At 35.9% G+C, this 25,261-nt stretch overlaps 1 protein-coding gene across 1 annotated transcript; it reads left to right on the forward strand.

Moving 5' to 3' along the window:
• Positions 1 to 14,688: 14,688 nt before the first annotated feature.
• On the forward strand, positions 14,689 to 24,051 carry LOC131144421 (probable nucleoredoxin 1). The gene is made up of 4 exons (XM_058093059.1): positions 14,689 to 14,944; positions 21,661 to 22,140; positions 22,421 to 22,900; positions 23,174 to 24,051. The coding sequence occupies exons 1-4, from the start codon at positions 14,858 to 14,860 to the stop codon at positions 23,831 to 23,833; spliced, it is 1,707 nt and encodes a 568-aa protein (XP_057949042.1). The 5' UTR covers positions 14,689 to 14,857; the 3' UTR covers positions 23,834 to 24,051.
• Positions 24,052 to 25,261: the final 1,210 nt, after the last annotated feature.

Genomic DNA, 25,261 nt, shown 5'->3' on the forward strand with positions numbered 1-25,261 from the left:
CATCATTCAAGTAAATTCATATAGTCATAAACGCTTTTTGCCTAAGTTGTTGGACATATTCAATTCCAAGAAAATATCTTGAATCATGTCCACTCATGATGAATACTCTTCGAACTTAACAAAATTTTAATCCTTAAGACTATTTAATCTATACTTCTCACACATAGCTCTCAAACTTTAAATCAAATCAGTTAGAGCTTCATATCCTAAAAATTGTGTTCAATGGCTAAGAAAATGGCTTAGGTTTCAATTTAGATGAATAATCATATTTCAAAGGAAACCTATTCACGAGTAGTGTAAATTGAAAGTCATTTAAACATGAGCCTCTCACTAATTGAGATTCATAAGAAAAGAGGCAGGCATTGGCTTATCTTCTTAACAAATATTCATTGTGACTTTTTGGTCCAATAAGCCTACCAAGCCAAGTTCAAATCACTGAAAACTCTAAAACACTTGCCCAAGAGATTAAAAAGATCAAGGCATAAGATAGAAATAAATAGAGCACATAACTTAGGGGGAGCATTTCTCTTCACATGACTACATATGTTAAATGCTCTCATTATCATACCACATATTTATATGCCTTTATGAACAGTATTGAAAATTAATATCCATAGTGCTTTAAATGATTAAAACTCCTTCATGGATAGATTATATTTTATGAATTGTTGATTGCTATCGGATTGCATGCTTGTATTGAAAGCCTCCTGTATGGTTGATGCAGTTGATGTGAATTGCATGCTGGTAGTGGAATTTAGGTTGTTGCATCCTATGTATGATCTATCTTTTGAGAACAACCAGTTATCAGGTACAGGTTTTATGGGAAAATGTCCGATTTACAGACGGCATGCTACTGAAATTTTGACAGGAATTTTCTCAAAGTAAAACCTTGTACAAAGATGATTATGATGGAATCAATGTTAAAATCTTTTTGAAAGGATGAGTGAAAGCTAAAAATATATTAAACTTCATCCTAGCATAATCATCAAAGGTTTAGAAAGGCTCAACTCCATCCCTATAGAAAGAGCATAAATGACCTTCATGCATCACTTTCGTTTATTGAAATATTGAAACTCTTCTGGAATTGAAACTCTTCTGGAATCCTTGAACATCATATCCTGTTTGTTTAAAGATCTATAAATAGATATGGATTGTTCTTGGTTATTAACATCATAGCTATGCCTTAATATCTATTTATGATGCATTTGTGGAATATAGGGATAATTATACTGGATGCAATTTTTGAAATGAATTAATCAATATCCAATATAGTTATGATAAAATATTTAAAATGTGTGCTTATACTCTTGACATACTCAGTGAAATTAATGTTGATGAGTGTAAGTAGTTTATTTCATCTAAGCCTATACTCAAATTTTTAGGGGGAGTCCTTGAAATTAAATTTCCATCTTGTTAGGCTCTCCAACATGTCTAACTTAGATATGTTTCAAATGTAGTGTGTCTTGTGCTTAAATGTGGTATTCTTATTGCAAATATGTTGGCCTTTTGAGTTCGATCTCCGTTTTGATGCTAACAAACACAAGCGGGTCTTATGTGTGCTTTTAAGTGCGTGAACAGGTATAATTCAAGTCACACATAAGATCAAGAGGACATGGAAGCCATGACACGACTCAAAGCTCATATCTAGCGTATTCCATAAAGTTAAAGAGTAAAGAAGAAAAAACCTTTTTCTAAATTGACTAAAATCATAAAAAGTTTTTGGAATAGCTTTAGGGTCAAAATAGAGGCTAAATGTTCGGTCGACCGATGCCAGATTTTTTCGGTGTCCTCAAAATGAAAAAGACCTAAAATGACCATTGGACACTCACACATGCATATATATATATATATATATGGCCAAATGGAATGAGTGATTATATAAGCAAAAAGAACCGAAATGCACTTAAGTTGCATGTTTAGTCGATTGTACTCTCAAGTACAATTCCTCCAGATTGACCGAACCGCTGCCGGGTCAACACTTTGACCACAGCTCGGTCTACCAAACTTACCTAGCTCATTATCACCTGGTCGTTCGAACTCCCTAGGAGTCAACACTTTGACCATCTGGTCGACCGTGCCTAAATTGCATCCCAATGCCTTGGTCGACCAAGTTCCCACGTATGAGAACTCAATGCTCCGGTCGACCAAACTACTCAGTTCAAAAGCTCTCGGTTGACTGAACAGCGCTAAAAAGGAAAATCACCTTAAAACCTCTTTGATCGGTCGACTGAACTTCTAGCTCAATTTATGGCTGGCTAACCAAACTTGCACAACTCGGTCAATCGAAGCTCGCGTCCAGTCGACCGTGCCTCTCGGGTTAGTGAATTTTTTATCACCATAAATTGAGGTTATTGTTAATTAAACATTATTAATATTTTTCTAAAATGACTTCTGTACCCCTAACGGTCATATTTTTCACAAACTCTATATACCCCTCATAACTCCAAATTAACAACTTTGATTAACCTAAATTTTTCTCTAATCTATTGTTAATCAAAGTTCCCCCAAATTTTTTTTTTATTGTTTAAATCACTCTTTTGGGGCCAAATTTTTACACAAAACTCTCAAACTCTCTTCCACTCTTTCATTTCAAAATTACTCTTGAAGAGAGTATATTTATTTTTGAGCATTTATTTTTACATGCTTACTCTCACTTATTCTTTATTTTTGAAAATTTTTTTGAGAGTATAGCTTTAGTTTCTCCTGATTATTTTCATGACAAATATTCTTGAGAGAGTTTATTTATTGCATAAATATTTTATTGAGTTTAAATTCCTAGATTCTCCAAATGTTCTTTATTTGCAAAAATATTTATAGGGGAACATAATACTCATTTTTCATACACATTTTATTTATGCATTGATTTTTTAGATAAACACCCTTTACTGTACTGAACTCAAATCATATCATAAGAGAGTGCATACATTTTTATGAGCTTAATGTGTACATCCATGCTTGTATTTAGAAGTTTGTTCATATGTACAAAAATGCTTTTATTGTACTGGTTGGGTTCATCCCATTAATTGAATTGGGGAGTCTCAGGCCCGTAAGTGAGTTCGGTTCGGTTCAGCCCGAAAATTGAACTGGGGAGTCTCAGCCCCATAAGTGAGACCGGTTTGGTTCAGCCTAAAAATTGAACTAGGGAGTCTCAACCCCGCAAGTGAGACTAGTTCGGCACAGCCTAGTAATTGAGCTGAGATTTTCCTCGCCCCATAAGGAGAGGATGTAAAAGGTTTCTGCTCCGCCCGGTTAAGTGAGCAGGTATAGTAGAATCCTTGGGGGGTATGCCTAAGGCAGGGACGTAGGTAGTATTGGCCGAACCTCATTAACAAATTTGTGTGTCATTTTCTCTTTATCTTACTTAAATTTCTGCACTTAAATTTCAGTATATGCTTGTACATGTTTTGTTATAACCATCATGCATGCACACATAACTAATTTAAATGAGATATGCAGCACACGTGTATGTATGCACACACTGATAGCTTAATTGTTGTACGTACATGTTTTCAATATTGAATGGGATATGAACTGTGGTGAATCGGCATAATTGTTTAAATTAGCGAAAAATGTTTTAAAACCCAATTCACCTCCCCTCTTGGGATCATACCAATTCCAACAAAATTGCAATGGTTTGAGGATATTTCTGGTTTGACTATGTTTTTTATGTCATTTAAATCTTTTAATAACCAGTTATTTTGTTTGTGTGCTTAATTGCTATATTTTTCAAAAAAAAAAAAAAACCAATTATATATTTTTTACATGCCCTTTTTGCAGTTGCCAAAAAGGGGTGAAGTAGGGCAAAACTAGGTAATTGGGCAGATGCTTGAGCTTTACATTTCCTTTATGCATATTTTCAAGGGAAGCCTTTCTTAGTTGTACCTATTTTTGCATAAAATATTTGTCATCATCAAAAAGGGGGAGATTGTTGACCTTATGGGTCATATCCCGTTTTGATTATGACAAATACCTTATTATTTAATGTTTGTCGAGTTTGTGTGCAGGATCAAATTGGCGGCACACAGTGACTTGAAGAAAAAGAAGACCCAAAGTGTTTTAATTTTTGTAACTTATATTCAATTCATTGGGGTTGTAATAATTATTTCAAGTTCTGTAATAATTGATGCATATCATGCATGTAGGGAATATAAGTTCAAGACCATAGATGGACCTTAGGGATCAGTCGACTGACACCAAATTTTTAGGGTTAGCTCAAAAAAAGACTTTAGAAAGGCCCTAAGTCCTTGCACTTACACTTAAGTTAGTCCCCATTATCACTTATACTATTAGGGGAAACAATTGAATTGAAACATGACTTAAGGTATAAAAAGAATAGGGTTTCGGGCAATCGAACCTTGGTGTTCAAAACACCTCGGTCGACCGAACCGTTGAAAGGTCGGCGTATTGACCTAACTTCAAGCGACCGAACTAAAAAGGACTTTATCGTCCTCGATTAACCGAACATGTACCTTCACTTTTTTCAACAACTTGGGCTCCCGAACATTCACGTTCAAATCACCCTCAGGCGACTGAACTTGAGACCAGGCAACCGAACCTCGGATAGATTGGAAAATCACCTTGGTTAGCAAACCGAACCCTTGATCAAGCACCCCGAACATTGAAAAGTTACTTTTCTGTTGTGTCTATTTGAGCGATTGAACTTACAGCTCGGTCGACCGAAGCTCTCTGGTTGGCTTAAATTTTTCGTGGTTAATTGGGGTTAAATTAGGTTAATTTTATTAAACCCATTTAAAACAAATTTAATAATTCCCTATGCATTCCCAACAGTTATAATCTAAGCCTTCTTTGTAAATATGGGTTCATTTGCTCAGATTAGCAAGTCATTAGCAATCCGATTAGCAAAATATTCTCTTTATTTTTTAGAACCCTTTTGCAAAATACAAAGTCTATACTCTCTCATATACTCATTCCTTTGCTAAACCAAACATTGTGAGAGTTATTTGAGTGATTATACATTGTTCTATTTTGTCAGGAAACTCTCATTGTATTGTGTATTGATTTTTGGATTGAGAGTTGAGCATAAGGTTTTTTCCCTGATTTTATTTAATAAATATATGTGTGGGAAAAATCTTGTAGCTAGTGAGTCTTTTCATCATTATTGCAAGACTCATTAAGCTTGTATTGTTGAGTGTATAAAAATCTTTTCACAAGATCATTTTTCGGACATCTCTTGAGCTTGAATATTGAGAAAATATTTTTTAGAGATATTTAATATACACTTGGTGAAAATCTTTGAAACCCTAAATTGTGATTGAGATATACATCTATATGTAGTTTCAAAGATTAGCTTATTGATACACTCATTGCACTTCATAGAATATAGACATTACTTTGAGTGTTGATTGCACACATATAGCACTGAGCTTATAGTTCCTATCTTGTTGATGTGCAGTGATTGATATTGGTACAAATATGCTTGTTGGAGAAGCACTCATTTTGTACACATCTTGTATCTTAAATTGGTTGTATTCCAGGCGTGGGCCTGAAGAGGGCGACTTGCCTTGTGAAAAGTCCCGAATTGGTCTTAACCCGGTTAGGAAAGCTTGGTATACTATCTTGGCAAGGTGTTGTAATCGGTGCCGCTCCACCCGTTAAGTGATCCATAGTGGAATTCTTATGCTTGTGAGCCAAGGCGGGGACGTAGGCAGCATAGGTCGAACCCCGATAATATATCGCGCGTATACATTATATTTCCAAAATTTATTTTCCGCACTTTCATTTTCAGCACATGTATGTTGTATGCTTGATTTATTATATGTTGTACATGTGTTGATTGAGTTTATAATTGCATAGACAGACCTTAGGTTGCGTAACACTACTAATTTGGATAAACTTAGGAGGAGAAATTTTTAAATACCCAATTCACCCCACTCTTGGGAATACACTAATTCCCACACCTGACTTAACATGGAGTCTCGTTAAATAAGTGTGGGTACTTATGATGTATCTCCTCTTCTAATTCCTATGAAGCTTCCTCAATTGCATGATTACATTAGAGTACTTTTACCAATAAAATCTTTTTGGTCAGTAGCTCCTGATCTTTCCTGTCTAGAATCTGAACTGACACTTCCTTATATAATAAGGTGTCCTTGACTTCCGATGTCTTGTAGCTTATCACATGCGAATGATCTGGAACGTACTTTTTCTGCATGGAAATGTGAAACACATCAAGAATCCTAGACAAGACCGGGGGTAATGCTATTCTGTAAGCAACTGGACCAATCCTCTCCAGTATCTTGAATGACCCAGTATACTTAGGGTTTAACTTATCCTTCTTTCCAAATCTTATAACTCCCTTCATTGGAGCTGTCACGCCCCGAACCCAGTAATGGGACACAAGGGTGAATTAGTAACCTAATATGTCCCTGTATCATACAAAATAGCAATGATACACCATAATGAATGAGGGTCCGACCCCGTGGGGTTCCCGTACACCCTATACACATTCACATATATGACAAAAAAGCAGCGAAAACTGTTCTTTCTATACATACATTGTACCATACCAGAGTCTATACAAAAGGAGTCTAAGTTCCATAATACAAAACGTAAATCCAGGTGTTAACCAAAACCCAAATGACAACCCTATAAAGTCCTAGTACTTACACAAGTACTTCCCGTAGTGCATCGACCACTACGCTCCCAATACAAGGACGCAAGTTCTAGTTACTCGAAGGACTTGAAAAACATGTACGTACGATAGGGGTGAGACACTTCTTAGTAAGGTAGATCCATGTTATATCGGTGTGTGGCATATGAGTGTTATCATGACATAAAACATACACAGCTCAATACAATTTCAGTATTTTTATAAAACAGTTCCAGTATAGTGCTCATCACACACACACACATGATCAAGTAAATGATGTTGTCACACCCTTCAACCCGAAGCCGACCCGCACTACATGGGGTCCCATTGAAATTTAGAATAGCTACCAAGAGGGGGGTGAATTGGAAGTTTTTAGATTTTAATTTAGATTTTTACTTGTTTTAATTCAAACACTAAAAGGAAAAAAACAACCAATCAGATTACACCACAAAACTTAAGAATACAATTCAATCATGTAAAACTTAACCAATCATTCAATAATGTTATTTCCCTTTAATAGAAGTCCTGCAGCTGTTTTGCAAAACCTATTTTGAATGAATTTTTATTGCTTTATCTCTTAACCAAGATTTTTGCAAATTAACCAATGTACTCCCTTGAGGGTTTCCGCAAACGGATAACTAAAACGTACTTTCTTAAATCAAGAGATTTTCTTGATGTATAAGCCCTACAACCTGCACTTGATTCACAATATATAATATATAAAGTAAAGAGAATAAGGAAGAAGATGAACACCAAGATTTACGAGGTTCGGCTTATCTCCAGCCTACATCCTCGCCTTTGGTCAATTCCACCAAAGGATTCGACTAAGTATGCTCTTTTACCGGGCAGAGCAAGCCTTTACAAAATTCCCTCCTTTAAGGTAGAGACACCTCTCCAAGCGAACAATCCTCACTTGGTACAATGATCCAAACAATCCTTGAATCGTCAACAATACAAAGAAGTTGCTATAATGATTTGTGTACAAAAGAGACTCTCAAGAGCAGGGTTGTACAAGTTAGAGCACAATCAATACTTCAATCAAATAATCAATAAAGAAACTATGAAGCTCAAGTGTTTTAGAGATCACCAAGAGATTGTTTTGAATAAACAAACTTAGAGTATGAATCTTGGCTTTGGTATTTCAGCTGAGTTGCAGAACTTCTCTCTCAGATGGAGTGTGAGCAATAGAAAGCTTTGAGAGATTGAATGCTTTAATTTCAAGAAAGCTGAGTGAAAGCTTGGATGATCAAATTCTTGAGTTTAAAAGAGTATTTATAGACATTCTTGGCTTAGTTTCCTTGTTCCCCAAGTATCTTTAAGTGGTCTCCAAGTTTTTACGACATTCATATTTTGAAAAACTAATTTTTTAAATTTGCCCGTTGGAGTTTGAAAAACAAAAGCCCGTTGAGTCAATCGGCTAGACAGGCAACTGTGTAGTTCAAAAAATACAGAGTCAGTCGGCTGTGCAAGCGACTAGCACCATTGTGTCTCCCAAAAATTATTTCAAGAAATTGTTAGTCGATTGGCAGAACACAATTCATTTTGTGTCAGTCGGCTGGGTAAGTTTTGCCTTGGTTAAGTCAGTCGACCGGCTAGACAAAAACTGGTTTTTTTTTTTCTTTTTGATTTTTCATTCCAGCTTTACACTCATGATTTGATCTTTCATAAGATATTTCAAGGACTTAAAAATGAGTTCCTTAAGTTTATATTGATCCCATAAAGAGCTTCATATTTTCTAAATTATTACTTGATACGAAGTACTTACATCAAACATTTCTTAAACATGATGCTTCAAGACTTTGATAAGCCTCTTGACTTCAAGTCCCTTTTTATCTTTAAGCTTCTAAGTACGGAGGCTTCAGGTCTTCTTCTTTACTGCTTGAAATAATTTGTTGAAGCTTTCTCTTGATATTCATAACTTGCTTTTTTTGACATGATAAGAGTGTACATCTTGTTCTCTTGACGATACTTAATTTATAGCTTCTTTCTCTTGTGTTGATATATATATATATATATATATATATATATATATATATATATATATATATATTCCTTAAACAAAATCACTCAACGGGCAATTTATACCAGCGTCATTTGTTATCATCAAAATAAAATTGAAAAAGCTTGTTTGGCCAACAATCTCCCCCTTTTTGATGATGACAACTGAGAAGCAAAGATAAGGATAAAAATAAACTCCCCCTTACTATATGCTCCCCCTTACTATATGTATATGTATCCAGTATCAAAACTCATAGTTTTCATCCACATATTCATCCATATATCCACATAAATATCATATACAAGGTACATAATACAAGGTTCATAAGCCATAACATAAGGGTTCATAACTTCCTTCTTTGCTTATCTCAAAAACTCTCCCCCTTTGGACATCAATCAAAAAGGAGGAGAAATAAGTAAACAAAGCTACCATCCAAAATTTGAGTACATAGCAAAAATAAATTGTCAAAAAAATAAATTATCATCAGCTTCATCTTTATCTTCCTTTTCTTCTTCTTCTTCTTCACCTGAGTTAACAGCTTCACCTTCCTCATGTTCTTCTTCTGTTTTGGTCTCATCATTATCATTGCCATCTTGAGAGTTCTCTTCATCACTGCCATCATCACTTGCAGGAGCTAAACTAATATCCATAGGATCTGAAGGATGAGATGAACTACCAAGGTATTTTTCAATGCGACTAACACGTTTATCAAGTGAGGAATAGTTTGCTTGAAGAGCGGAGAAGTTGGTTTGAAGAGAATGAATTCCAATTTGCATGTTTTGACTAAAACTGGTAAACTGTTGATAAAATGGTTTAAACCAAGCAGGAGGTCCAACAATAGGAGGAGGAGGAGGTGCTTGACCTCCACTTCCTTTAAGAACCCATTCATCATTACGTTTTTCATATCCCATCATCTTAAGAGTAGTAGAGTTAAAAATATCATAATGAGTACGTTTGACAAAAAGATTGGATGATGAGGATATATGTAATTTGGCAAAAAGCATATTTAGAGTTCCTCCATAAGGTAGTATCACTTGTCGTGCCTCTATGCGTGTGATCATCCATTGAAGCATAGGATTTGGTAAGTCAAGTTTCTTGCCCTTGAACAGGCACCAGAGAATCAAGCAATCAGCATAAGAAATATAGGCATGAGATCCTGCTTAAGGAAAGATGTTATATGTGATGATTTTCTGCAGTATTTGTGCTTGAAGATTTAGGTGTTTATATAAGGGAGGACCTTCAAATGAAATGGGATCATGGTTCAATACCAAAGGAAGAAATTCTTCCGGAGTGAAATTTTGCTCATAGATCCAAGACGTGCCAAAATAGGACACCTAAACTCACCATTGGGAATACGAAATATTTTTGCAAGAGATTCTGGAGTAAGAGATATGGACTTTCCCATGACATTTTTCAAAAAACCATTTGCTTCTCGAACAAGTTTTGCATAAAAATTTTTGACAAGATTTGGAAAGTGGCCTTGGGCTTGGAATAGTATGAAGCTTTTCCATTCGAGAGTTTCAAATAATGAGAGAATATGTGGAAAATCAGATTAAAAAAAAGATGTGTCAAGAATTTTACCAAGAAGAGGTTCCATCATGCTAATTTGATTGTGATAGAAAGTTTTCACATGAGGTGATACGAGCCATTTTTCAATGCCTGAGTCTTTGGTGTGCTACTGCGAAGAAGTAGAAGCCTTCTTGTTCCCAATAGTTTTGGTTCGCGGCATTTTGATGTAGGAATGAAAGAAATTGACGACTTTTATGGCTTTGGAGGATGATTTATTATGATAGTTGGAGGAAGGAGAACAGAGGAGAGTTAGAAACGAAGACTAAGGAAAGAGAAAAACCTAGGCTGACGACTTCAAAAGACTCAAATTTTTATAACTAAAGTTAGGGTTTTTCTGTCAGTCAGTCGGCTGGGTCTGGAGCCAGTTAGCTGACTTCATCCTGTTTGATTTATTCTTCGCTCAACTTCTCTATTATGTAATAGACCTAGCTCTCTCCTAATATTTATAAATCTGTCTTCAGTGAGAGGTTTGGTAAATATATCCGCGCCCATTGATCATGTGTATTTATAAATTCAAGAATTATGTCTCCTTTTTGAACATGATCTCTTAAAAAGTGATGCCTTATATCTACATGCTTGGTTCTTGAGTGTGAGATAGGATTTTTTGATATATTAATAGCACTTGTATTATCACACTTTATAGGAATTGTTTTGTAATCTAGATTGAAGTCTTTTAATTGTTGTTTCATGTATAGTACTTGTGCACAACAACTTCCACTTGCTACATATTCAGCTTTGGTGGTTGATAAAGCTATTGAGTTTTGTTTCTTCGAGAACCATGACACAAAGGATTGTCCTAGGAAGTGACATGTGCCACTTGTACTCTTTCTATCAACCTTACATCCATAATCAGCATCAGAATAACTTATCATATTAAAATCAGTATCTTTTGGGTACCATAAACCTAAGTCAAGTGTTCCTAGTAAGTACCTAAGTATCCTTTTAACTTCTGTTAGATGAGATTCCTTAGGTGTTGATTGGAACCTAGCACACATACATACACTAAATATAATATCGGGTCTACTAGCAGTTAGATATAGTAAACTACCAATAATTCCTCTATAGTGTGTTATGTCTACTTGTTTTCCTTTTTCATCTCTATCAAGACTTGTGGATGTACTCATCGGAGTTCCTATGAGTTTACTTTGTTCCATATCAAACTTTTTAAGCATATTTTTGATATATTTAGTTTGATATATAAAAGTCCCACATTTAGCTTGTTTAATTTGAAGTCCTAGGAAATAATTTAACTCCCCCATCATACTCATTTCAAATTCTTTTTGCATACATGCGGTAAAGTCTTTACATAAAACTTCATTTGTAGCCCCAAATATGATGTCATCCACATATATTTGGACAATTAGCATGTCTTTATTTTTGTTTTTAATGAATCAGGTGCTATCAACCTTTCCTCTTGAGAATTCATTTTTAAGTAAAAATTTATTTAACCTATCATACCAAGCTCTAGGAGCTTGTTTTAAACCATATAAAACTTTTATCAACTTAAATACATGATTTGGATTTTTTACATCTTCAAAACTTGGAGGTTGTTTAACATATACTTCTTCATTTATATAACCATTTAAGAATGCACTCTTTACATCCATTTGATATAATTTAAAATCCTTATAGGCTGCATAAGCTAATAGCATCCTAATTGCTTCCATTCTAGCTACGGGAGCAAAGGTTTAATCTTAATCAATTCCTTCTTCTTGATTATATGCCTGTGCTACTAATCTAGCTTTATTTCTTACAACTACTCCATTTTCATCCTTTTTATTTTTGAACACCCATGTAGTTCCTATGATTGATTTATCTTTGGGTTTAGGTACAAGCTCCCACACTTGACTTCTTTCAAATTGATTTAGTTCTTCCTGCATAGCTATAATCCAAGAATCATCTTTTAAAACTTCTTCAATGTTTTTAGGTTCCTCTTGAGACAAAAAAGCATAATGGTTGCAAATATTTTTCAATGAGACTCTAGTAGTTATTCCTTTTGATATTTCTCCAAGCATTTGTTATTTTGGGTGACTTTTAGCATATATCCATTCTTTAGGTAGTTCTGAATTTTTTAAAACGTTTTCATTTGAAGCTTCTTTATTATTTTCTTCTTTTATTTCAATGATTTCTTCTTTTTGTGAGTGGTCTTCTTTCTCATCAATCTTAGCCTTGTTATCATAGTTGTTTGACTCATCAAATACTATGTGTATTGATTCAATAATTGTTAGAATATCGTAGAATCGTCGCTAATATTAGTAGTGACAGTTTGTTAATCGTCACAAATAAGTGACTTTTAGTGACGAATTTAATCTGTCATTAGTACCATAGAATCGTCGCTAATATCTTCCCAGAAAAACTTTCTCTCGAAAATTGTTTGCCGCTCAATTTTTAATGACAAAAGTATTAGTGATAGTTCTAAATCGTCACTAATAGTTTTGTATTAGTGACGGCTGCTAAAACCGTCACTAATGCTTATACTATTAGTGACGATTTTTAAAAACCGTGACTAATACAATACTATTAGTGACGGTTTTAAAACCATCACTAATACTTTCGTCACTGAAAACCTGTTTTTTTGTAGTGACTCCAAGTAGCGAGATTTGCATGAAGTTATATACGTAGAAAATCTCGCTACTCTAAGTAGTAAGATTACGTCAGAATCATTTTGGGAAATACTTCTCAGAATAGGGTATTATTTAATATATATATATATATATTTTTAAAAGTTATCTCGAGAAAAAACTCCTGAAACCATCGATGGTTTGGTCTTGTACCAAACCAGGTTCTTACAAAAGGTGCCTCACCCATAGTGTTGAAGACATTGGCAAACCTTATTGAAATGTGACCACGAAGTTATCCACCTTTTTCGGCACCCCATCATAAATCCACAAAGAATGAATGCTTAATTTGATGTGTGTGTGTGTGTGTGTGAGAGAGAGAGAGAGAGAGAGAGAGTGAAGCATTTTGGAATTTGAATTTGGTTGTCTCCAACGACTTCTATATATAAGAGAACGAGTTGGTCGTCATATAATGACAGTGAAGATAAGATGTCTGCACTATAGTGTTGAGGACATTGGTAAGACTTCTAGAAATGTGAATTTTAACCCCCCCGGCAGCGCTCTCTCTCTCTCTCATGTGTTTTTTTTATTGACAAAAAGTAATGTTCAATTCCAGATTTCGGTGTCTGATCTTGTGGGAAAGAATGTCCTCTTTTACTTCTCAGCGCAATGGTGCCCTCCATGTCTTGCCTTCCTGCCTAAACTGATTGAAGCATACCACAAGATTAAATAAAAGGATGAAGCATTTGAAGTGACATTCATCTCCAGTGATAGAGACCAAACATCATTTGATGAATTCTTTTCTGGAATACCATGGCTGGCTCTCCCCTTTGGTGATGAAAGGAAAGCTTCTTTGAGTCGCATATTCAAGGTTTATGGTATTCCCATGCTTGTGGCCATCGGGCCAAGCGGCCACACTGTCACAACATGTGCGAAAGAACTAATCATGATTCATGGGGCTGATGCCTACCCCTTCACTGATCAGCGCCTGAAAGAGATCGAGGCAGGATATGAGGAGATGGTAAAGGGGTGGCCTGAGAAGTTGAAGCATGCACTCCACGAACATGAGCTCGTGCTGAATAAAGAGAGGATTGATACGTGCGATAGGTGCGAGGAGGAGGGTCATGTTTGGTCATTCAGCTGCGACGAGTGTGACTTCACTCTGCATCCGAAATGTGCTTTGGATGAAACTGATGAAGGAACCAAAGAAGATGGAAAGAAGGAACAAAATTCCAAAGGATGGATCTGTGATGGGGTAGTCTGTTTTAAAGCATGAGAAGTTTGTGTAGGGCGAGCTCAGAACTGGGGTTTTTGAATATTTCCATCTCTATTGCTTGGCAATGGTAGAGAACCGACTTTTATAAAGTTGGTTCTCTTTCTTCTGTCTCCCCCAACTAAATAATTTTTAAATACATAATTGACTTTCAAAAGTTATTCTCTCTTCTCTCAACCTCCCGATTTTCATGCACATTTAAACATATATATATTTTAATTTTTTTTAAAACTGAGAACCGAGTTGGTTCTTTCCCCCTCCCTGATAATTACCCACTTGAGATGATATTTAAACTAAAACTTACTTTTTTAAAATTTATTTTACTTGAAATCGATTTTTCAATAATCAATTGAGTTAATTTAAGTGAATATTACCCCCACCAACCGTATAATTGTATTAATTCTATTTTAAATTAAATATTTATGTAAAAAAACTCTTTTATAGCCAACTAACTGTTGCCTTGTAATCTGCTATTACCCCAAGAAAGGCATCCAGATTGTTACTAGTCAGTTGTAACCAGGGACACATTGTTCCTACGGTGGGGCCATGCATAAAAGGTTCACGGACGTGGATGAATCCGATTCGAAAATCCGTACACGGCATCCTCAAGGAACCCACTCGCGGGCGGGCCCACTGGCCCAGTGTCACGCTTTTATTTCCGCAGCTCGTCTTTTTCTTCGTGACCAAGAAAATTCCAGAACATTTTCTTGCCAGAAAACTGTCTCCCATTGTCATTTTCTCACGTATATATGGTTTGTCCAAGTGTTCCAACACATGGTCTCACTGAGGCATAGAGGCTAGAGGTCGTCTTTAATTTGATTCGATCCCACTCTCTCAAGAGTGCTGAAATGGCCGACGACAGCTCTGCTTACGATCTCAGTTCCCTCCTCTCTTCCGCGGACAGGGACTTTCTCATTCGCAGCAATGGCGATCAGGTGATCCTACCCTGTTTTTTTGGATGACGATCTTGTGCTATGTTGGGTTTTTATTCGGAGTTTTTTCTTCCCTATTTTCTCGGGAAACAAGCAGTATAGGTTTTGGTAGTATTGGGTCAAATGCATGACAGGCTATATATGTTTGGGTATGCATGGGGATCAGTTTGATGAGTCGAACTTTGTGAAACATTTGCAACATTATGAGCCTCCTCATTGGCATATCTACAAACATATGGAACACAAACATTTTGGAAACTACTCTTTAATTTGCTTTGTATATTTTATTAATACCTCAAAATCAGATAAATCACCTTCTACTTCAATCTGTTGCCAGCCCAAATCTTTCACAAACCAAAGACCCTTTTCAAGCTCCATGGACTCTGCTGTATTAGCATCACTAGCAGTTAAAACCCACTCAGCGAAAAAATAAAAATTTGAAATAAAGAGCAGAAACCTTTCAGCCATAGTCTTGCGTGGGCTTGGTTTCAGTTTCTGATTACTTGCAGCTACCCAAATTTCTCAGAATTATCAGAAATCCAAAATCACACACAGAATTATATACGTAGTACTGTAGTCGGGCACATGCATAAACCTTATAATTTGCTTGTTCTAATTAGAGGGTTCTCGTGCAACCCCTGCAATTGTTCTGCAGTTATGTTTTATGATGAATAGTGTGTTGTTTTTTGTCCCACATTGGTAGAAAAGTTTCACATGGGTAAAAAAGAAGTTTTAAATTTTTTCTTTGTTTGTCGCACATTGGTGAGAAGTGTTTTTTGGACTTGAAGTTGAAGTTATATAAGGAGCTTAATTTTTCATTTGTAAAACACATCTCAAAGTTGTACTTTGTCAAAAAGTAGTGGATTGATTGTCGGCATCCGAAGACGTAGGTAATTCTATACCAAATGTCGATAATTTTTTGTTTTATTTTTTTTACTGTTTTATTATTAGTTTTTACATTGCTTTAGTTTCTTATATATTCAATAGCATTAGTTGTAATATTGATGTTTGGCACAAATGGGGTGCCCAACATAACAATTGGTATCAGAGTTAGGTTGAATAGTGTCGATACGGAGGTGTTCCTCTGTTAGGATCCTTGATTCCACGTTTGATGCCTAAGAAAGACCTTGTCTAAGCGAGTGCTCAGAAAACATTACGGTTCAGTCACTCCCTAGAGGTTGGTCTGGTTAAAGTGGAATTTCATAGGATAAAACAGAGTAGACACAGTTGGTACGTACTATTCATCCTATGCTTTTTGCTTTGTTGGTTGCTATTGAATATATAGAAAATGTCATAAACTAGTGCAGCAGTAGAAGAAACTCTGTCTACACGAACTTCAACCCCTTTGGCTTCGACATCATCGTCAAAGACGATAGCTAATGCTCGGTTTGAGGTTGAGAAATTTGATGATACCAATAATTTTGGTATGTAGTAATGTGAGGTGATGAACATCCTGTATCAACAAGAGTTGGATATTGCTTTGGATGATAAATCAGTAGATATGGGTGACAGAGATTGGGAAAAGATCAATCGTCATATGTGTGGTACGATTCGTCAGTGTCTCGTTAAAAATAAGAAATATTGTGTTATGAGGGAGACATCCGCAAAGAAATTGTGGAAGACATTGGAAGATACATTTATGACTAAGAGTCTGGAAAATCTGCTTTATTTATTTGAAAAAGAAATTGTTTCACTTCCAGTATCAACCAAGTTTTTCGATTAATGATCACATAAATGCTTTCAATAAAATTTTGACTAATTTGTTAAATTTGGATGAAAAGGTGAAAGATGAAGATAAAACCATATTGTTATTGAACTCTCCCTGATGATTATGAAGATCTGACTACCACTTTATTGTATAGGAAAGATAAAGTTACTTTTGATGCTGTTTGTACTACATTAATTAGTACTGAATGCAGAAAGAAGGATCAGAGGGTCCATAAGGAAACAACAGAAGTACTAACAATAAGGGGACGTTCTCAGAGTCGTATGCTTGGAATGAGGAGTAAATCTCATGGGAGGAGTAAATCTCATGGGACACCTGCTAATGATGAATGTGCATTTTGTCATGAGAAATGACATTGGAAGAAAAATTGCCCTAAATTACAACAAAAGAATAAGGGCAAAGTACATTCTAATGTCAATATAGCCAATGATGATGGAAGGGAGTCACATTTTTCTCTTGTTGGAACATGTTCGTCACATTATTTTGGCAAGTGGATTTTGGATTCTAGTTGTTCCTATAATATGTGTCCCAATAGGGAATAATTTTTTAATTTTGAAGAATTAGATAGTGGGGTTGTTATTATGAGAAATGATAATACCTGTAAAACAACTGAAATAGAATTAATACAGTTGAATTGTCAAGATGGAACCATTAAAATCTTAACTGATGTTAAGTATGTTCTAAGTCTAAAGAAAAATTTGATTTCATTGAGTGCCTTGGGATCTAAAGGATTCACTATCACTTTGAAAGATTGAACCTTAAAGATTAAATCAGGTGCGTTGGTGGTGATGAGAAAGGAAAAATAACTTGTATTATTTTCAAGCTAGTATAATTATTGACTCAGCAACTGTTGTTTTTGAGAAAAATGCAGGTTCAGATACAACCAGGTTATGGCGTATGGGATTGACTCATGTAGGAGAAAAATCTTTACAACAATTAGCTAAATGAGGTTTGTTGAAGGGTGCAAAGGTGTGCAAACTTAAATTTTGTGAGCATTGTATTATGGAAAAACAGACTATGGTGAAATTTGGCACTACAATCTACCAAACTGAATGTATTTTAGACTACATTCATACATATGTATGAGGGCCCACAAAAACGACTTCATTGGGTGGTATGCATTATTTTGTCACTTTTGTTGATGATTTTTCCAAAAGAATTTGGGTGTATTCTATGATGCATAAAAATGAAGTGTGTGATATTTTCCTTAAGTGGAAAAACTTAGTTGAAACTTAAACTGACAGAAAGATTAAACGTCTCAGATCAGATAATGGTGGTGAATACAAGAGTGACCCGTTTATGAAGGTTTGTCAGGATGAAAGTATTACTTGACACTTCACAGTTAAAGATACACCACAGAAGAATGGGGTGGCAGAGCGCATAAATCGGACTTTTCTGGAGAAAGTTCGATGTACATTGTCTAATGCTAAGTTAGACAAAAGGTTTTGGGCTGAGGCTATTAGATATGCGTGTCATCTCATCAACTGTCTACTGCCATCTGCAATAGGGGGAAAAACACCATATGAGGTATGGTCTGGAAAGTCTGCTGGTGATTATAATTTTTTACATGGATTTGGTACTATGACTTATTATCATATTAAAGAATCTAAGTTGGCTCCAAGAGCTAGGAAAGCAATATTCTTGGGGATAAGTGCAAGAGTCAAAGGACATCGTCTTTGGTGCCTAGAGACGAAAAAAATGATTTTCAGTAAGGATGCGACTTTTGATGAATTTGCGATGATGAAGAAAACAATATGCAAGGAGTCACCAGTTGAAGAGAAGACCAGTGGTACTCAACAACAGGTAGAAGTTGAGACAATTTTGGAAAACTCAGTGAGAAATGAGACTACACAAGGTAACATTCCAGTTATGGTGGGGAATAATGTACAAGAACAGAAGATTTCAATTCGAGAATCTTCACAACAATAAGAATTAATTGTTTCTCAGAGGCCAAAATAAGAAATTCGAAAACCTACTCGGTATAATGATATGGTGGCCTATGCACTTTCAGTTGTGGATGATAATGTTTCTTACACTTTCAAAGAAGTAATGAGGAACTTTGAATCAGACAAGTGGAAAACAGTGATGGATGAAGAAATGCAGTCTCTTCATTAGCATCAAACTTGTGAGTTAGCCCAGCTGCCCAAGGGTAAGAAAGCAATTGGTTGCAAATGGGTTTATGTAAAGAAAGAAAGATTTTCAAATGCAAATAATGTTCACTGTAAAGTTAGATTGGTTGTTAAGGGTTACGCATAGAAGGAAGGCATTGATTATAATGAGGTATTTTCTTCAGTTGTTAAACATTCTTCCATTCGAATTTTGTTGGCTCTCGTAGCACAATTTGATCTTGAACTAGTTTAGCACGATGTAAAAACTGCATTTTTACATGGTGATTTGGAAGAGGAAATCTATATGACTTAGCCAAATGGATTTTAGGTTGTTGGAAAAGAAAATTGGGTATGTAAATTGAGTAAATCGTTGTATGGTTTAAAACAGTCTCCAAAAGAGTGGTACAAATGATTTCATCAGTTTATGATAGGTCACAAGTACATCAGAAATAGAAATGATCATTGTGTTTATTTTCGAAAACTACAAAATAGATCTTTTATATATTTACTCTTGTATGTTGATGATATGTTGATAGTTTCAGAGAACAGGGAAGAAATCAATAAGTTGAAAAGTCAGTTAAATCAAGAGTTTGAGATGAAAGATCTAGGTGAAGTCAAGAAGATGCTTGGCATGGAGATTCGCAGAGACAGAATGAGAGGAAGAGTTAGTTTGTCTCAGATACAGTATTTGAAGAAAGTAGTACAGAGTTTTGGCATGTCAGAGCAGTCAAAACCAATAAACACTCTTCTTGCTCCTCATTTCAAACTTAGTGCAGTTTTATCTCCTACATCAGACGAGGAACGTAAGTATATGTTACAAGTTCCTCATGCAAGTGTTGTTGGTAGTCTAATGTATGCAATGGTTTGTACTAGACCTGATATTTCACAAGCTGTTAGTATGGTGAGCAGGTATATGCATGATTCGGGTCAAGGACATTGGCAAACTATGAAATGGATTTTAAGATATATCATGAATACGATTGATGTTGGTATAGTATTTGAGAAAAATAATACTATTGATCAATGTGGTATTGGATATGTGGATTCTAATTTTGCAAGTGATCTGGATAAACGTTGATCAACTACTGGATATGTTTTAACATTTGCTAATGGTCAAGTGAGTTGGAGGTGTACCTTACAGTCTACCATTGCCTTGTCGACAATAGACTTCAGAGACTGTTAAGGAAGCTATTTAGTTGTAGGGTTTACTTGAAAATTTGGGAGTTGTTCAAAAGCACATTGTTGTGTTCTGTGATAGTCAGAGTGCTATTCATTTGGTAAAGAACCAAGTCTACCATGCACGAACGAAGCACATTGACGTTTGATTTCATTTTATGTGGGATATTATTGATGGAGGCAAGATACTTCTTCAGAAGATTGCTACACGTGAAAATCCCGCAGATATGTTGACCAAGTAACAACAATCAAGTTCAAACATTGTTTGGACTTGATCAATATCATGCAAGTTTGAATATTCTTGGAAGGCGCCGATGATGTGGAACTCCAGAGAATGTTGGTGACTGAAATTGATTGAAGGTGGAGATTTGTTATTTTTTGTCCTACATTGGTAGAAAAGTTTCACATTGGTAGAAAAGTTGTTTTGAATTTTTTCTTTATTTGTCCCACATTGGTGAGAAGTGTTTTTTGGACTTGAGGTTGAAGTTATATAAAGAGTTCAACTCTCCACTTGTAAAACACACTTTATAGTTGTACTTATCAAGAAGTAGTGGATTAATCGTTAGCGTCCGAGGACGTAGGTAATTCTATACCGAACCTCGTTAATTTCTTGTCTTATTCTTTTTACTGTTTTATTATTAGTTTTTGCATTGCTTTAGTTTCTTATATATTCAATAGCATTCGTTGTAGTATTGGTGTTTGGCACAAGTGGGGTGCCCGGCACAACATAGTGTGTGTAATGGAAATGAACTTATGTTAGTATCTTTGTTCTTTGTATATGTATCTGAATGTAACTTTTTTTTATTTAGTTATCCAAACTTGGCTGTTTTCAAAATTGGGTATCTGGGCTTGTCATGCACAGCCATTGGGAAAATACCCATCAATGCATGTTTTAATCACAAATCGCGTTAAATTCATTAATAAATCCAGCCAGATGCTTTACTTCTTTAGATGCACCATCAGCATTCCACTTATTGGATAAATCTGGTGGTACGGCACAACTTCATTCTCGACTCCAAATTGCTTAGGATGTTGCAAAAAAACCAAAATAAAAAAATAAAAAAGAAAGAAGAAAACTGAAGTTCTGCCAACTTACATTTGTCTTCCTGCCAAACAATTTGTTCTGCTCATAGAATTGAAGGTTGTACAAAAAGGGTCTCAGCCTTACATATCAGCCCCAAATTAAAAACCAAATTTTGGTGGATCACAAGAAATCTCTCAAACCATGAGCCGTGGGGTTCCTTCTCCTGGTTACACACATGAAATTGAGCCACTGAGTACAGTGGTTCCCGTTGGAAGCAGATTTTCTTCAGTTGGTGACGTATTCTGACATGCTCTTCAAACAAATGACCTGATTTTTCACTTCTGCCTTCCAAAACTTATTGTAAAAACTTTCAGGAATCTACTTGCACTGAAGTTCCTGCAGAGAGCCAATTTTTTAGCATATGATAGGCGCTCTTCACTGACTAGAAGAATCCCCTTCCTTGTAACGTGCTCCAAACTCTGTTGTTTTCAGCTAAATTTCTAATAAAATCACATGCCATCTCGGCTTCAGCAGGTGGCAACATCTTCTAGACCTGATCAATCTGTGCTCCTTTTCATCATCAAGCAGCTCAATTACTAGCAAGCAACAAATGCTTGTTTTAACTGTACAAATGTGGTAATTATGGCTTGTAAGGATCTCATGTGTTAAATTCCAAATTTTACAGGTCAAAGTTGGCAGTTTGAGGGGAAAGAAGATTGGGTTATACTTTTCAGCAGCATGGTGTGGCCCCTGTCAGCGATTTACACCAAATTTAATAGAGGCATACAATGAACTATCCCCTAAAGGTGATTTTGAAGTCATCTTTGTCTCGGGGGATGAAGATGATGAGTCATTCAAGGGTTATTTCTCCAAGATGCCATGGCTTGCAATTCCATTTTCTGATTCAAATACACGTGAGTGCTTGGATGAATTGTTCAAGGTGGAGGGAATACCCTACCTTGTGATCCTTGATGAAAATGGGAAGCTTTTGACAGATGATGGAACTGGAGTTATTAGGGAGTATGGAATGGAAGGATATCCTTTTACTCCAGAAAGGGTCAACGAATTGAAAGATCAGGAAGAAGCAACCAAGAGGGAACAAACCTTGAGGTCTATTCTAGTCTCACATTCACGCGACTATGTAATTTCAACTGATGGAAAAAAGGTAAGTTCCAATTGTAGGAAGGATAGCTATATTTTCCTTGATTAATATGTTTATATTCAAATATCTGTCATGAAAAGGGATAGGGGTAGGCCTAAGATGACTTGGTATGAGGTAGTGAGGAAGGGTTTAATAGCCCTTAATCGAATAAAGGAAAACACTCTCAACCAGGTGTATTGGCAGAAAAAGATTCATTTAGCCAATCCCACCTGGTGGGACTCAAGGCTTCTTGTTGTTGTAGTGATTATTTGTTTATCTACTAATCTGGTTTATTCTTCACAAGGTACCTATCTCTGAACTTGAAGGGAAGACAGTGGGTCTCTATTTCTCATTGTCTACATACAGATCATGCCTTGATTTTATTCCAAAACTTGTGGAAGTTTATGAGAAACTGAGGACAAAGGGGGAGATGTTTGAGATTGTGTTGATATCCCTTGATGACGATGAAGAATCATTCAAACAAGCATTTGCAAGCATGCCTTGGTTTGCATTGCCCTTCAAGGACAAGATCTCTGAGAAGTTGATTCGGTACTTTGAGCTGTCTACAGTACCCACTGTAGTAATTATTGGGCCAGACGGAAAAACTCTGCATTCAAATGTTGCTGAAACCATTCAAGAACATGGGATTTTAGCATACCCGTTTACCCCAGAAAAATTTGCTAAACTTAAGGAGATTGAGAAGGAAAATCAGGAAGCACAAACGCTAGAATCAATTTTGGTCTTGGGGAATCAAGATTTTGTGATTGGGAAAAATGGAGCGAAGGTACATTGCTTTGGATTTGTTGAATGTTGCTAATTATTTCATTAACCTATGCAAGTGATGTTTACCATGTTATCTAACTTCTGCAACTTGAGTTGGCTTAAGGCTCTTGACTAGTAGTGTTACATTATCTTTCTGGCGTTGGGTTAAAATGTGAATTTTAACACACCACCCACCCCACCCCCCCCCCCCCCCCACCCCGCGCGCGCGCGCGGGGCAGCTCTCTCTCTCTCTCTCATGTGTTTTTTCTTAATGACAAGTAATGTTCAATTCCAGATTCCTGTGTCTGATCTTGTGGGGAAGAACGTCCTCCTTTACTTCTCAGCGCAATGGTGCCCTCCATGTCATGCCTTCCTGCCCAAACTGATTGAAGCATACCACAAGATTAAATCAAAGGATGAAGCATTTGAAGTGATATTCATCTCCAGCGATAGAGACCAAACCTCATTTGAAGAATTCTTTTCTGGAATGCCATGGCTGGCTCTCACCTTTGGTGATGAAAGGAAAGCTTCTTTGAGTCGCACATTCAAGGTTTATGGTATTCCCATGCTTGTGGCCATCGGGCCAAGTGGCCACACTGTCACAACATGTGCAAAAGAACTAATCATGATTCATGGGGCTGATGCCTACCCCTTCACTGATCAGCGCCTGAAGGAGATCGAGGCAGGATATGAGGAGATGGCAAAGGGGTGGCCTGAGAAGTTGAAGCATGCACTCCACGAACATGAGCTCATGCTGACTAAAGAGAGAATTTATATGTGCGATAGGTGCGAGGAGGAGGGTCATGTTTGGTCATTCAGCTGCGACGAGTGTGACTTCACCCTGCATCCGAAATGTGCTTTGGATGAAACTGATGAAGGAGCCAAAGAAGATGGAAAGAAGGAACAAAAATCCGAAGGATGGATCTGTGATGGGGAAGTCTGTTTTAAAGCATGAGAAGTTTGTGTAGGGCGAGCTCAGAACTGGGGTTTTTGGATATTTCCATATCTATTGCTTGGCAATGGTTTATGTATGTCGTGTATATTGCGTGCATAATATGTATCTGTCCTGTCTAGGCTTTGAAAGTGCCCTCTCTTATCAAGCTTGGGGGCATCTAGTTGTTGTATCGTCTACAAAGTGCCATTACTATTAATGAACAACGCTTTATATCAGAATTCCTGGGGTGCATGCTGCCATTTTGAACCATAGAAAACAATGTGTGGTCGTGTGCATCAATGATCTGTGTGCAATGTTTCACATGCCTACAAGTTGAGTTGGGGAATCATATAGAGAACGCATCCCGAATATACGCAACTGAGGATTCATGAAAAATGGAAATCAGTGAGAATGATTTTTGTGGCCTCGGTAATTTTATCAAGCGAAAATTGAAACAGGGTTGGCGTTAATGTGAGTCTTCAAAAAGCATAAATTATGGTTGAGAACAATCAGCATGAAGCTCTAGGGTCTTTTTAAAAAATAGAAATAAAATAAAAGTATGAAAAATTTTAGGATCTTTTTAGTCGTAGAAAATATTTTCTTATTTTAAAATTTTTAAAAATTACAAAAAAAAAAAAAAAATCAACTTCTTTTTCAATTTTGCAACAAGACGAAAAAATAATAAAATTTTTTGACACTATTCACTTATGTAAACATAGCTTTATTTTTTATTTCCGATTCTTTCCAAAACAATTTTTTAGCTTACCTTACACTACTAAACAAACTTCTTGTTTTCTATTTCTTTTAATGCAAATCTTTAAAAATTGAAAAGTAGGCTGAATTTTATAATTCTTTGAAAAATTAAATTAAAAATAAACAAATTCTACAACTATAAGCTCTTTATACATTTAGTTATTAAAGAATAAAAATTTAATTTCATGCATTTATCAATAATTAATTTTTTAAAATTCTGATTATGATATCAAAACAAAATTTTACTTTTAATTACATAATACCAGAGTCTACTATATTCCCAAAGATACTGTATTTATATACAATTTCCAAAACAATAGAATAAACCTAGGATCTTATAACGAAAATCTCCTAATCCTAGGTCAAAACTTACCCTTCTAGTAGGGAAGCTCAACTCACTCAGCGGCGGGCCTGACCCGCCGGTCTCTTTGGGTTTCCTGAAATAATTTAAACTTGGTGTGAGACACCTCTCAATAAGGGTAGATAAATTAAAATCAGTTTTGTGGCAACATGAATATTTATGCTGTAATATATATACCGTACATTTCACATAGCATAAAGCATAATTCGTAATATGGTTAGATAAACATATAATTTCATACTTCCAAGTAATCATACTAATCATGTATTATCTGATATAATCTATAATACTGAAAATTACCTAGGATGAATAGTTAGCTGATGTCATGCATTGCC

This window comes from Malania oleifera, chromosome 12, assembly GCF_029873635.1.
Source record: "Malania oleifera isolate guangnan ecotype guangnan chromosome 12, ASM2987363v1, whole genome shotgun sequence".
Classification (NCBI taxonomy): Eukaryota; Viridiplantae; Streptophyta; class Magnoliopsida; order Santalales; family Ximeniaceae; genus Malania; species Malania oleifera.

Bases quoted from the DNA above. Each gene is read 5' to 3' on its own strand.
- LOC131144421 (XM_058093059.1), top strand. From the start codon at position 14,858: ATGGCCGACGACAGCTCTGCTTACGATCTCAGTTCCCTCCTCTCTTCC. The intron at 22,141-22,420 runs GTAAGTTCCAAT...ATTCTTCACAAG, and splicing joins TTTCAACTGATGGAAAAAAG to GTACCTATCTCTGAACTTGA. The intron at 22,901-23,173 runs GTACATTGCTTT...GTTCAATTCCAG, and splicing joins TTGGGAAAAATGGAGCGAAG to ATTCCTGTGTCTGATCTTGT.